Source organism: Emys orbicularis, chromosome 1, assembly GCF_028017835.1.
Source record: "Emys orbicularis isolate rEmyOrb1 chromosome 1, rEmyOrb1.hap1, whole genome shotgun sequence".
In the NCBI taxonomy this organism is placed as follows: Eukaryota; Metazoa; Chordata; order Testudines; family Emydidae; genus Emys; species Emys orbicularis.
In genome coordinates, this window is record NC_088683.1 from 105037686 (window position 1) to 105051504 (window position 13819).

The 13819-nt window shown below is 40.2% G+C and overlaps 1 protein-coding gene across 1 annotated transcript in view; it reads right to left on the bottom strand.

Annotated features, from left to right (window-relative positions):
- The window catches only part of STAB2 (stabilin 2), a 141685-nt gene that overhangs the window by 84315 nt on the left and 43551 nt on the right, over window positions 1-13819 (bottom strand). Inside the window, exons 18-25 of the mRNA XM_065404685.1 lie at window positions 12122-12274; window positions 8478-8540; window positions 6699-6782; window positions 5449-5535; window positions 4763-4874; window positions 3134-3314; window positions 2321-2414; window positions 1151-1309 (exon numbers count right to left, since the gene is read on the bottom strand). Of these exons, the coding sequence (XP_065260757.1) occupies window positions 1151-1309; window positions 2321-2414; window positions 3134-3314; window positions 4763-4874; window positions 5449-5535; window positions 6699-6782; window positions 8478-8540; window positions 12122-12274 (933 nt within the window). The remainder of the gene's footprint in view (window positions 1-1150; window positions 1310-2320; window positions 2415-3133; window positions 3315-4762; window positions 4875-5448; window positions 5536-6698; window positions 6783-8477; window positions 8541-12121; window positions 12275-13819) is intronic.

Consider the following 13819-nt stretch of genomic DNA (forward strand, 5'->3'; position numbering starts at 1 on the left):
GGGAGGGGGTGGTGGCCGGCTTCCAGTTCCTGGAGCTGGTGAGTAGGGGCACCGGGCGGGCAGGCAAGGGGGCTGCTCCCCCAGGAGGGCGACGGGGGGGCTCAGCTGAGGAGGCAGGACGAGGGGGGAGGGGTGGACGCTACCCCCCTACAGGGGCGGCGAGCCGGCGGGGGTCCACCCCGAGCCGATAAACTTTACATGGCCACTCGTGCGGCCCCGAGCCGCTCTCCCCTGCCGGGGTCCGGAGCCCCCCCGTCGCCCTCCTGGGGGAGCAGCCCCCTTGCCAGCCCCCCTGCCCGCCCGGTGCCCCTACTCACCAGCTCCAGGAACTGGAAGCCGGCCACCACCCCCTCCCTCCAGGCTTGCCACCATTACAGCAACAAGCCTGGGAGGGAGGAGGAATGCCACGTGCTTGGGTAAGAGGCGGGGCCAGGGCGGGGATTTGGGGAGGGAGCCAATGGGGGAAGGAGGGGGTGGAGTCGGGGGGGGGGGGGCGAGAGCCCTCCAGGGAGGGCAAAATTGCTTGTTTGTCCAGTGTCCCGACCGCACATCAGTCAGGACGTGGGACAAACAAGCAAATATCAGGACAGTCCCGATAAAATCGGGACATCTGGTCACCCTAGTTTAAAAGAATTAGTGCTTTAAAAACTATATATATGTGTGCTCTAGAAATATCCTAGAGAGATAATTGGCATTCATGGACTGTGGATGGATTTTTTTTTAAATTTTTTCCTGAATAGTTGTAAATAACTAAAGAATAAAGTACAGTCCCTTTTGATAGAGAATTAATGTTGATAAGTTTTTTCAGAAGAAGTGAATTTTAAGGCAAGATTTAAAATGGAGAGAAGGGTAATCATTTGGGACATAAGAACATTGGATTCAAAGGGGCCTACTGTATCGTCAATTCCGGTCTCCCGCTATTGCAGTCACCCCATATAATCCCTTCATAAATTTATCAAGCTCCATCTGAAAACCACTTTGGTTTCTTGCCCCTACTCCTATGAGATGAGGGACACAAGGTATGTGGGGTTGCATGGAAGAGGGCACATAGAGGGAGTGGGAGAAGATGTAGAAGGTAGTAGTTTGGTAGCAAACTTGGGCAGAACAGAATGAGGTAGAGGTAGTGCAGGAAGATATGAGCAAAACTTACCTGACCTGGCCCTACGTATATGCAGGTAGCATTGTTATGGCACCCTCTGAAATTTGGTAGCAGACAATTGTTGATCTCTGAGCAATCTCTTCCATTCCCACTCCATCCTGGCTGGCACACACATGTGTGAGTTCCAAGGCCTGTTTTAATACATTCTGCCTGTGGGGACATGTCAGAGTAAACAAGTTTAATGGACACCAACCACCATCTTAAAATGGACAGCTCAGAAAAGGACATGCTGGAAAGGAGATGGAATCTTTGGCTATGACACTAGAGAACCAAACTCTATTTTTTCCCCTTTAATATTTTCATGGAATTTTTTTTTTTAGTGCTGGTGAATAGTGCTAGACTTACAGCCCGGGAGCTTGACGTTCCCCTCTGTCCACAGGAGGCAGTGGCGGGCAGTGAAAGGTTCCACCATGATGCCGTGTCAGTGTGTCTCACCCTGACTTGGAGGGGCGGAGGGACCACCTTTAGGAGGTGTGAAGGTCTCTGTTGACTGAATCAGATCTTTGACCTCTCAACCGATTCAATCAGCAAAGATGCCAATTAATGCCAGCCACTGTGGGTGTTATTATGTGGATACCTCTGCACTGCTGACTATAATGCAACTAGCAACTTATTTCACATAAGATTCCAAACAGTCATCAGATGATAATAAATAACTTTAGGTCACTAATAACTTGACTGAATTTGATCTTACAATTTAAACATTGAAAATAATTTTAAAATCCATTACTTAATCCCTTGAACTAGTTATGGGCTTCCTTGTAGTAGATCTTGGTCTGCCATCTCTAAAGAGGAAAAAGGTCCCTCATTGCCATAGCATTAGCATCACTGTGGAATGGGAGGGCATAGAGGAGTAGAGAGATTTCAATCCATGGTTCTACTGCTTTGAAGGAAGATTTTACTTTGGGTTATATTAAGAATGTCACAGAACGCTCTAAAAAAGCTGTGTGGCATCCATCTTTGGGCATAATGACTATATAAGTCATAGCAATTTTCATAGCAAAACAACTGTAAGGGCAAGATTTCTCACTATGGGAAGGATTTGAATTTGGTTGGGAATTCAGAATTTATATATGCAAATGTTTCTTACTGGTATTCCTAGCCTTTCTTTAGATTTCCTTTAAACTAAGCAAATCATTCTGTAAGAAATTGTATACTTACATTGGTATCGCAACCACCTTGAGCTAAATTAGCACAAGGATCTACTTCACTGCAGGTTGTTCCATCTCCCTCATATCCAGGTTTGCAGACGCAGCTATAAAAACAAGGTTTGATTAAATCACTTTGCATGATAGGACACGTGTAAAATTAAACTGAATTGATTTTTGATACTATTTTTCCTTTAGCACATTGTCTAAATTACAGGCTGCTTAAAATTATTAGCTTTGGCTTTATGGAAGCTACCACGTCATTTCAAGTACATAAATGGCTAAGGGTGAACATCAGAAAAGCACACTGCCCAAAATTTTCAAAAGCACTGAAGTCCCATTTTCAAAAGTGACTTAAGTATTTAGCTTGTCTCATTGCAAGTTAATGAATTTAGGCTCCTAAGATATTTAGGCACTTTTGAAAATGAAACCTAGGTTCCTAACTTACTTTGACACTTTTGACTGTTACCCTCTGACTTCTGCAATTTTACAAGCTCAAACATATTGATCTTAAGATCTGAAAAAGCTGTGTATAATGTGTGGAAATGAGCACAGAACTGGGAATCAAACCGTTGAGATCTAATCCCTGCTCTGCAATTGACTCACTGCATTGCTTTGGGTAGGTCCCTTCACTTTTCTGCCTCCGTTTCTCCCCCTATAAAATGAAAGGAACGTGCACATACCACCTCATAGTATTATTATAAAGATTAATGTTTATACAATAGTGTGAAGTGTTATCTTGAAACAGAAAACGCCAATCCTGTAGTTTGATTCTGAAAGTGTTATAGCACACCTAATATTAGTTAGATATAAGTAACTGACCTACCTCATGGCACCATTACTAAGCTGACAATTTGCATGTGCATGACAGAATTGCACAAAAGGCCCACACGGAACTATCTGCTTATCACAGAGTTTCCCAGCATATCCACTTTTGCATGATCCGCCAAGGCAGATGCCATCACTATCTATCCTGTTATCACACTTCCCGTAAACACACAGACATTCTGTAGGGGGGAAAATAAAATGTGAAATTAAACAATTGTCCCTATATGCCATTTCTTAAATGTTTCAGATTAGTTCTTTCTAAAATCTAAACACCTGTAATAATATTCTTCATATTTTTTATAGCACACCTGTCTGCCATTGGAATTTAAAGTTATCTATAGAAGCTGGTGAAGCAGGCACACAACATAATTGGATTGAAAAAACTAAAATGATTACATATAAACAGATCAAACAAAATCACTAAACTTTTACAAACCAAGGCCCTGATCCTGCAAGAATTTACTCACGTGCTTAACTTTATGCCCTATGAGCAGTTCTGTTGAAGTCACAGAACTACTCAGAGTGCCAAAAGATAAGCAAATGTGGATGAATTTGCAGGATCAAGGCTCAAAAAGATCTTAATATTCTATTTTTTTAAAGTATCTGTGCTTCAGCCTCTGACCTTGCATCATCTTATGGAAGGCCAGTGGCCTCTTAGGCTATGGTTACGCACAGATAAAAAACTCACGGCTGGTCCGGGTCAGCTGATTCAGGATTGCAGGGTTCAGGCTGCGCGGCTAAAAATTGCTGTGTAGATGTTCAGTTTAGGGCTGGGGCCCGGGCTCTGGAATCCTGCATGAGTGGAGCATCCCAGAGCTTGAGCTCCAGCCCTAGCCTGAACATCTACACAATAAGTTTTAGCCCCCGAGCCCAAGCCCGAGCCAACTGTCATGGAACAGCTGCGTGTTTTTTATCCCGGTGTAGACATAGCCTGAGCCTTAGGGGAAAGTGCTTTTTGCGTATGATAGACTGGTTCATAGTCAAAAAGCTATGGATAATTATGTAACTTGTAGACACAGAGTGAATATCTGTATATTTCATTTTATTTAGTCTATTGTCTCTCACTTTACAGCACATATAACAATATTGAATCCTACAGTGGAAAAAAATATTACCATATGCCACTTTTCTTTTTACTCTGGGCCCTACACTAATAGACTCCATAGTTATCTAGTAAGAATGGTGTTTAAAGTGGATCTGAATCTGATTCCTACATAATCTTAAATATTTTCAGATTGTGGATTTTTTTTCAAGACAGTGACTGTGTCTTCATAGGTCTGTAGACAGCTGCTATTACATTTGTGAACAATTCCAGAATAGAAATAAATGTTGAGGAGGAAGATTTTATCTGTTTAGATAATCACGCAAGGAAGGCAGACATGAAAAAAAGCAATTAACATAAGGCAGTCCGAGTCTGATCCAAAGCCCAGTAAAGTCAATGGAAGCCTTTCCATTGACTTCAACCGGCTGTGGATTAGGCCCTTTGTTGGAAACCATATGAAATTAGCCCACCCCAAAGGCCTTCTACAGAGAGTATACCACTATCAGTTAGCACTGATTGTAGTACAAATAACGTTTTAGAAGACAACAGGTTATGCACAGTGGAGGAGGGAGCAGCTATGCTTACTTTTGTCACACTGAGTACCATATTTATCAGGGTCTGAACAGAACTGACAATGGGATCCTTGAAATCCATCAGTACAAATACAAGTTCCATTTCCTTTCATTCCATCCACACACTGCAACATAGAAGATATAGGATTTATACAGGAATGTTAAAATAATCCTTTTTTGTTACTCCCTGGGGGAAAAGTTGTATAACTTAGGCCAGCCTATACCATGATTATAGCAGCGCCCTCTTTAAATGTAAGAATCTCAACCTAATGATAAATATTTTTTTCTAGTGGAAACTTCCCCCCAGCTTGTGTTTCTTCCCTGTTCCCATATGCCCATAATTCCATTCTCCTTCTCAATTGTAACTTTAAAATTATTATTTTGTTGTTGTTTTTATTTTTGCCTCAGACAACCCTGGGCCCCACAGTGGGTCACTTAAAATCCCAACCATGCCCAATACAGTGTATTAAAACCACAGAATTGGATGTTTTAGTCAACTGGAGGGTTCCACCATCTTTCCCCTCCTATATCAGTGTCTGACTGCCAGATTGCCAACATAGATTAGCAGAGTGTGAACCTCCTGCAATATTTTTCACATTTGTTATGTGCTAAAGGATCAAGGGAGTCTGGAGACTCCCCAGCCCAGCCTGTCTCTACCCCTACATAGAAGTGCAATGTGCTGCTGGTTGCTCCATTTACCTGTCCATTTCCTGAGCAGGGTTTGGAAAATCCTCCTGGACACTGATTGCACTCTGGCCCATAGAAGCCTTTGCAACACTTAGGTTCCTGTGAAGTAAAGCACATACTGCTGCATGGCATGTAAAGTAACACGTTCTTCCTCCATCTGAAGACTTGAGGGATGGACCAATCATTCAGGGCTAGATGGTGCCATTTCAGCACAGCCCTGAACTGTGGTTGACAAAGTGTCAGCTGCAACCTGTCTCCCAAAACTTCTTAGTGTGTGATGGACTGCACAAACTGCTATACTCCTCTAAGCTTTATGGCCATGTGGAGAAGGAGCTCTGACACAGACAACTGTCTGAGGCCCTGGGGTGCGGCGCACTCAAAAGGGCAGTGCCTGCACGCCTGAGATCAAGGACTGCAATTCTCCTCAGCCTACAGGTGGGCCATACATAGGAGTAGTTGCCTCACTTCCTCTTCAACTGCTTCGCCCACAGATGTGCACCCAGATCTGGTCTAGCTATAATCTAGCCCTAAATAATTATTTCCTGTATCAACATTTTTATTCAGGAATTGGGCTGCTATGCAGATTCATGAATATAAAAGCATGGGAACTGGCTAATTCATAGGGAAGCATGGGTCCAAAGGCCTCTCTTGTCTTAGAGATTTGCAGACCTTTTGCACCTAATATGTATCATGAAACCCAGAAACCTAATTAGAAGAACAGGAAAAAGGAATGTGGAAAATTAACGGTACTGGGTTGTGATTGACAATTTTTGTAAGGATTAGACATACCACAGGAGGCAAAATGTAGTAAAATCCTTGCAAGCATTTGGCTGCTCATTGCCACCGAGCAGCACATGAAGTCTTGGAAGAATAATGTATCCGACTAGTGTTGCTAATTGTCAAACTGTGCAGTCCTTCATAAAGGCAGCCATACGAATCAATGGAAAGTGTTTGGGAGGTGTTGAGATTAAAAAGAAAGAAAAGCTGAGTTATATAATATAAGAAAGTTCTAAACAGAAATGTGTGGCAGCTACAAAGCCTCACCAGAAGAGCTGAGGTAAACATGAAGAATGGAGAGGAGCTATTTCAGGTAGTACAAAGGGTAGTATAGCAGAGAAGCTAAGTGTCTCTGGTTGGTACTCTTGCTCAAAGAACTATGATAAGGGGACCTCTAGATGCTGCACACATCCAAAAGTAAAATTAGCAAAGTCCAACAGCAATATTTTGGCTGATTTCTATATGATCCCTGTACAATTTCTTACCTTTATTGTTACATTGCAGTACCTAGCACAGCCGGTTGTTGGATAGGACAGGGCTTCATAAACACATCTACGTCCTGAAGAAGCCTAGAACATAAATAAATCATAAACATATTTCCAGGTAGATATTCAATACTGCACTACAATCAAAATGTTAGGGAACGATTTAATTGAAGAACAGGAAATATCATTACACTGTTTTTTATTTTTTTTCTATTGATACTTAAAAGGATATTTTTAGTTTTACTATAATGTGTAGCTTCCTGATTTTTTTTTATCTGTGGTTGGATCTTTACTATATTGTACATGGGATAGAGTATTCAATACAAGTGAATTCTGATCTTTGGACAACAAAATCTCTTGACAGCAATATGTGAGTTTTGTACATGGAAAAATACACCACCATAAATGACGATTAGTGCTTTTAAAGACAAAACAGATGAAGGCTTTCTACTGGTTCCAAAGCATGTGTACATTTATTATTATTACTATTATTGATAATATTAATAATCATGTTTATTATAACAGTGTCTAAGGGCCAACCAAGAGAGCGATCTCATTGTGCTAGGCACTGTACAAACACACAATAATAGAAGATCCCTGCCCCAAAGAGTTTTCAGTCTAATTTGACAAGACAGACATAAAGTGGGGGAAGGGGTAGAGCACAGGGTGAACAATATGATGCCAGAAAATGTCATGTTAGTTCCTTGATTGGGTTTTTTTTGGCGGGGGGATGGGTTTACTGTGGAGGGGATCAGCTAAATGGGAAGGGAAGAGGGATGAGAGGGACAGGGCTGGGGAGAAGAGGCCAAGAGAGGCAGGTGTGGACTAAAGCTGAGGTGGAGAGACTGATGAAGGAAGAGGATTGGAGCAAACAGCCAATCATCATAAGGTAGAGAACATCCAGTCAGAATTAGAAAGTTCTCTGAGAGTCTATAGGACACCGCTTTGGTGCCTTCTGCCCCTACTAACTGGAGTCTCTGATAAGAAGGGAAGTACCACATTGGTCCTAGTGCCCCCACAGTGTGTGTGCGTGTCTGCTCTGTACAGTTCTGGGTCCAGGAGATTGCTGGGCCTCATTTTACTCCCTTCCCCCTAGGGCTGTAGTTCCTGCTTTGGGTCCTTCTGCTCCTAGTACTGGCTGGAGCCTCAGTTCCTTGGTGCACCCTTCCCACCCAACCCCCAACCTCTCAGGTCATGTTGTGACATGGACAAGTGAAGGGTAGGGGGCAGCACAGGCTAGGACTGTTTGTGACTGCATGTATTGCACATGGTATTAACTCTTTGGAGAGAAACAAAGCGTTATTTTTGTGACTGAGAGGAAAGTTTTAACAGGTCTGGGTCTAGTGTAGTCTTAACCCTCCTGTATTTTTCACATACAAATTCTCAAAGCAGAGTCTATAGCAACTGTCCTCCCTTACTCCTTCCCGCCTCTAAAAGACAAAACAAAAACAATGCTACACAGAATGCTACCCCAAGCAGAGCTTCCGATACCCAGGATAGAAGAGTGGGAGACTCCATGAAATCTCCTAGGGCCTTTGCTATACCAATTTAAATAACATGGGAGTTGCCCAAGTACTGCTGTGACAAGTATTAGTACAAAACTCTGAGACAGCTAACTCCCATAAAGCCCTAGTAAGCTGAATATTACTGATTTCCCAAAATACTGAGTAGAAGAAATCAGTTATTGTTTGTACTGGGGAAATCAATGCAGAAAATTGAATTTAAGTTTAAACAATATTATAGCCTGTTTGGCAATATCTGTATAGGAAGGTCACTTACTATGGGCTTTGAGTCTTCTGGACAAGTGCTCCTGTAGAATACTGAACATTTTACACAGGTACCCTGAATGGAGACAGGACAATAGTCACATTTTAGGAAGGCTATAGCGACGTCTGATAAACTTAATTCAGTTATGTCATGAATCACAGAACTAAGTAACAGCACCAGAACTGTGAATCCTCCCTCATCAAATCTCTAATGAACATTAATTTTTATCTTTTCATCCTTCCCCCTGCCTCCTTTCTCCATCTTTTTGTCCTTTCCCCATTCCTTTCTTTCCTGACCACTTTCTCTTGGAGAACTGGCACCTCCCTAAACTGGAGTGGGGAGTTACTGTTTCAGCAAATTCACACACACATAATGGGGCAGATTCTCAACCAGTGTGGATCTGCATAACTCATTGAAGCCAACGCCGACTTAGTCCAGCTGAGGATCTGGCCTAATTTGTATATTTCAATATTTATGAGATGTTTTATGTAACTCATAGGAAGACAACCTTAGCAAACCTACTTGAGATCTATCTCATGCATATCCAGTCTGAAGAGAAAAAATGTATCCATATCATAAATCTTACATTGAGCCATAATCCAGCTTTGATCATCACTCTTTTCTTATCACCTTTTAGCTCATTGTCACAAATGGTTAGTTTAGCATTGCCTGGCAATGACAGAGACTAACAGCTACAGTAGTGAGACGATTTAGAATCAACTGGCAGGTTTCAAGATGAGGAGTCCTAAAAACTCAACATCTAATAATGATGGGAGCTGTGTGAATAACTGAGTTTTTGGTTTGCTGACAAACCAAAATAATAATTATAATTCATAATAAACATTTTTGGGTGACCTAAAACAACTGTAAAAAATTTTTGTTGAACTAGAAAAGTCTAAAAAAATTTGTTTTGGGTTGAACAAAATATTTTGTTTTCGAGGGTTTCTTACCTTTTCAAAATTAAAATTAAGTAAAATTCAAAACAAAAGGTTATTTCAAATTGAAACATTTTTGGAAAATGTAGAAATGTGTCTATCTTTTCAGAATTACTATTTTTTTAAACCAAAATAACTTGGTAAATTTTTACACAAATTCGCCAGATGTTTCAGTTGACACTGAATCTGCAATTTTTGTTGAAAAAGTTTGTCTGAAAATTTCCACCCAGCTTTAATAAGTATTCGATAGTGAGGATATAGAGTTTGTCAAGGCTTGAAAAGGGTTCCCTGGTTCCCACTTGAGTTAGACTATTCATGACTGACGATGTTACCCCCGGTCTCAGAAAGAAATTAGAATAATGATGGTCCAAGATGTTTCATGTTTTCCATCATGTTTAAGAGCCTGATCTACAGTAATTATGTCCACAGACTTCTCATGGGAGACAGTGGACATTTTATTTGTGAAAGAATTGAGAATCAAGCCTTAAAATGTTCCATGGTTTGGATTTCCACATCTCCAATGTTATACAACGCACATAATAACATAGGACCAGATTTACAAAGGTATTTAGGATGCAGATAAGTGTCTAGTGTGATTTTTAAAAGATCCTAAGTGATTTAGATACCCAATTCACATTGAAAATCAATGGGAGTTAGGCACCTTATCTGCTTAGGAACTTTTGTAAATTCCACTAACCCCTTACCTTTGTAAATCTGGCCCATAGTTATTTAGAACACATAGTTCTTTCTAATGGTACCAATATTTCCACTATTCAATGTCACACAAGTCACCTATTTGCTCACTTTCCTGGATAGGGCTTTGTCTTTGTTACAAGTCCAGACTTGGCTTACGTGGCCTCCCTTGATGCTGACAGTGCTGTTAATTTGCACAACCTACACGCTTCCTGAAATTCATGAAAGAACAGTTCCCTGGTTCATTTTGGCTCTCATGGTATTAAAGTAAGCCAGTTAGTGACTGGAATAGCACTGGAATGTCACTGTGGGTAAGTATTCCAGGCTTCAAAATATTCAAATAACCAAGTGTGAATCCTGATGTGGTTCTAGAGCTGGACAAAAATTATTTTTTTGAAAATGCAGATTCGGGTTGACCCAAACATTTCAGGAATTCACGTTAAATTTGGCAAATTGTTTCAGGCAGAGAAACAAACAAACAGAAATGTGTAAACATTTCATGTCGATATTTTTTAAATTAAGCGTTTTGATTTTTTGATTCAAAATGACTTTTCATTTTGAATTTGACCTGATTTTATTTTAGAAAAAGGTTAAAAAACTTCATATTGTTTGACCCAAAACAACCTTTTTATTTTATTTTAATTTTTCTGTTTGGCCTCTGAACTGAAACATTTGCTCAGCTCTAATGTTAGCTATTATCAGGACCCTAGGGATGCACATGTTTTGTTGCTGCCTATGATTGTGAGTTCTCATTAATATAATAATACATCTACATCACATTGCTTTTCATCCATACATTTCAAAGCACCTTACAAAGTATTATTCTCATTTCTCAGATAGAGAAGCTGAGGTATAGAGAGATGAAGTTTCACAAGTCCATGGTAGACCCGAGTACAGAAACCAGGTATTCTGATACCCAGTCCAGAACGCAAATATCAGATGTAACAAAAGGTCAGTAGCTTTATTTTTGGTTACTTTTGTTTTAAAGACAGAAAACTTAGTCACGTAGATCCCCACCTTTAAATTACCTCTCATTGTTGCAATGTTTGTTAATCAATGCGGGAAACGAATCCTACTCAGGTGAAAAGGTTTTGTTTAAGGAATTTGAAATGCTAATGTATTTTAGGTGCTGTTCTATTTCCATGCCAGGAACTGTTGTGTGGTGTTGTGCCCGGTTTATGATTATACTGCACACATGGCACTTAGTTGTTATTACCACGGTTAATGGCTCTTTATCATCACCTCTTTCATTTCATTTCATTATGAATGGATGCTGTCCAGTTCAGCTGAGGTTTTGCTTCAGAGTTGTGGTTTTGGATTGTTGTAAGTGAAGACTGTAATTGTTTTGCCATATTATATCACTGTGTCAGAAATGTCTTTGGCCCAGATATGTACTTGAGTGTGATCCAAGAATAGATGATCAGAGCAACCCCTATAGCAGACAAAAAGCCTTGCCTGACAGTTATTCTGCTCCTTACCAGACTGTCACTGCTACCAAGTGTACAAGCCCTATAACGTGCTACTCAAATTGAGTATGCTGTGGGGAACTCAATTATTCGAAATATGCAGTAGTTTTTGCTTCCTAATCTGAAGAAATAAGGTGCAAAATGGAGCATGGACAAGTCCATATGTTGTATTTATTTAACTGTCTTTTCTTCACGCATCATAAAAAGAAAATGATTGATCTTAAATAGTTACCATGGGAACTAGAAGTGGCTACATACTGGTATAAGGACAAGTGGAACTCTGGGAGGCAGCTTGTTTGACTAGAAAGATAACTAATTTTAAAGGGTCGCTATAGAAACTGGATGAGAACTTGAGATGGGACAGGATGTGCTCACCCGAGGTTCTAGCTCGCAATTGACCTGTTTACATACTGGGCTGTCTGCAGGGCTGTGTATCGTATCCAAAATGTTACCATACTTTTTGCTGATTTCTCTGATGTTGCAATAAAGAGGAGATTAAGGTACCATGCACGGAGTACTTAGTGGCTACTGCCTGAAACCTTGTTGTACTGGCTTTCCTTACCATTTTAATTTCACTCCTTCCTCCATCACATCTGTGTGGTAGAATAGGAACAATTGAGGGAGGAATAAGAACACCTGCAAGAGTGTATATTCGACCATTTTTGGCAACAATATCTGTTTCTTCTGTTTCTTTACCATTCACCAAGATTTGTCCCTGCAGAATAAAAGAATTTGAAATCATCTTTGAAAACTACCACACCACTACCTCATAATGTTCTAATTTCATTATTTTTAGTCATAAAATGGTTTAGCTCCTGGTTTAGTTAATTGGCAAATCCTATCTTTCACATCCCAAAGGCAAATAGTGTACCAGGATTACACCTTTTCCTTGGTATCTGCTCCACAAACATAAAAGCAACATCTGAGCCTAATTAATTAATCCTCTCAGCTATCTTGTGAGGTCAGTAACCAAGGGTCTGATCAATGTCAACTGAAGTCAGTGGGAGTCTTCCCATTGACCTCAGTAGGCGTTGGATTGGGTCCATAGTGTCATCGCAATTTTACGGATGGGTGAAAAATGAGAGAGAGGTTGTGATTAGGGCTGTCGATTAATCCCAGTTAACTCACACGATTAACTCAAAACAATTAATAGTGATTTAAAAAGTTAATCAAAATTAATCGCAGTTTTAATCGCACTGTTAAATAGAATATCAATTGAAATTTATTAAATATTTTAGATGTTTTTCTACATTTTCAAATATATTGAAAACAGTTACAACACAGAATACAAAGTGTACAGTGCTCACTTTATATTACTGTTTTTTATTACAAATATTTGCACTGTAAAAATGCTAAACAAAAGAAATAGTATTTTCCAATTCACCTCAGACAAGTACTGTAGTGCAATCTCTTTATCGTGAAAGCACAACTTACAAATATAGATTTTTTTTGTTACATAACTGCACTGAAAAACAAAACATGTAAAACTTTAGCGCCTACAAGTCCACTCAGTCCTACTTTTTGTTCAGCCAATCATTAAGAGAAACAAGTTTGTTTACGTTTACGGGAGATAATGCTGCCCACTTCTTATTTACAATGTCACCTGAAAGTGAGAACATACCTTCACATGGCACTTTTGTAGCCATCATTGCAAGGTATTTACGTGCCAGATATACTAAACATTCGTATGTCCCTTCATGCTTTGGACACCATTCCAGAGGACATGCTTCCATGTTCATGATGCTCATTAAAAAAATAATGTGTTAATTAAATTTGTGACAGAACTCTTTGGGGGAGAATAGTATGTCTCCTGCTCTGTTCTACCTGCATTCTGCCATATATTCCATGTTATAGCAGTCTTGGATGATGACCCAGCATGATGTTTGTTTTAAGAACACTTTCACTGCAGATTTGACAAAAGTAAAGAAGGTACCAATGTGAGATTTCCAAAGATAGCTACAGCACTCAACCCAAGATTTAAGAATCTGAAGTGCCTTCGAAAATCTGAGAGGGATGAGGTGTGGCGCATGCTTTCAGAAGTCTTAAAAGAGCAACACTCTGATGCGGAAACTACGGAACCCGAACCACTAAAAAAAGAAAATCAGTCTTCTGCTGGTGGCATCTGACTCAGATGATGAAAATGAACATGCACTGCTTTGGATCGTTATTGAGCAGAACCCATCATCAGTATAGGCTCATGTCCTCCGGAATGGTGGTTGAAGCATGAAGGACAAATGAATCTTTAGCGCATCTGACACGT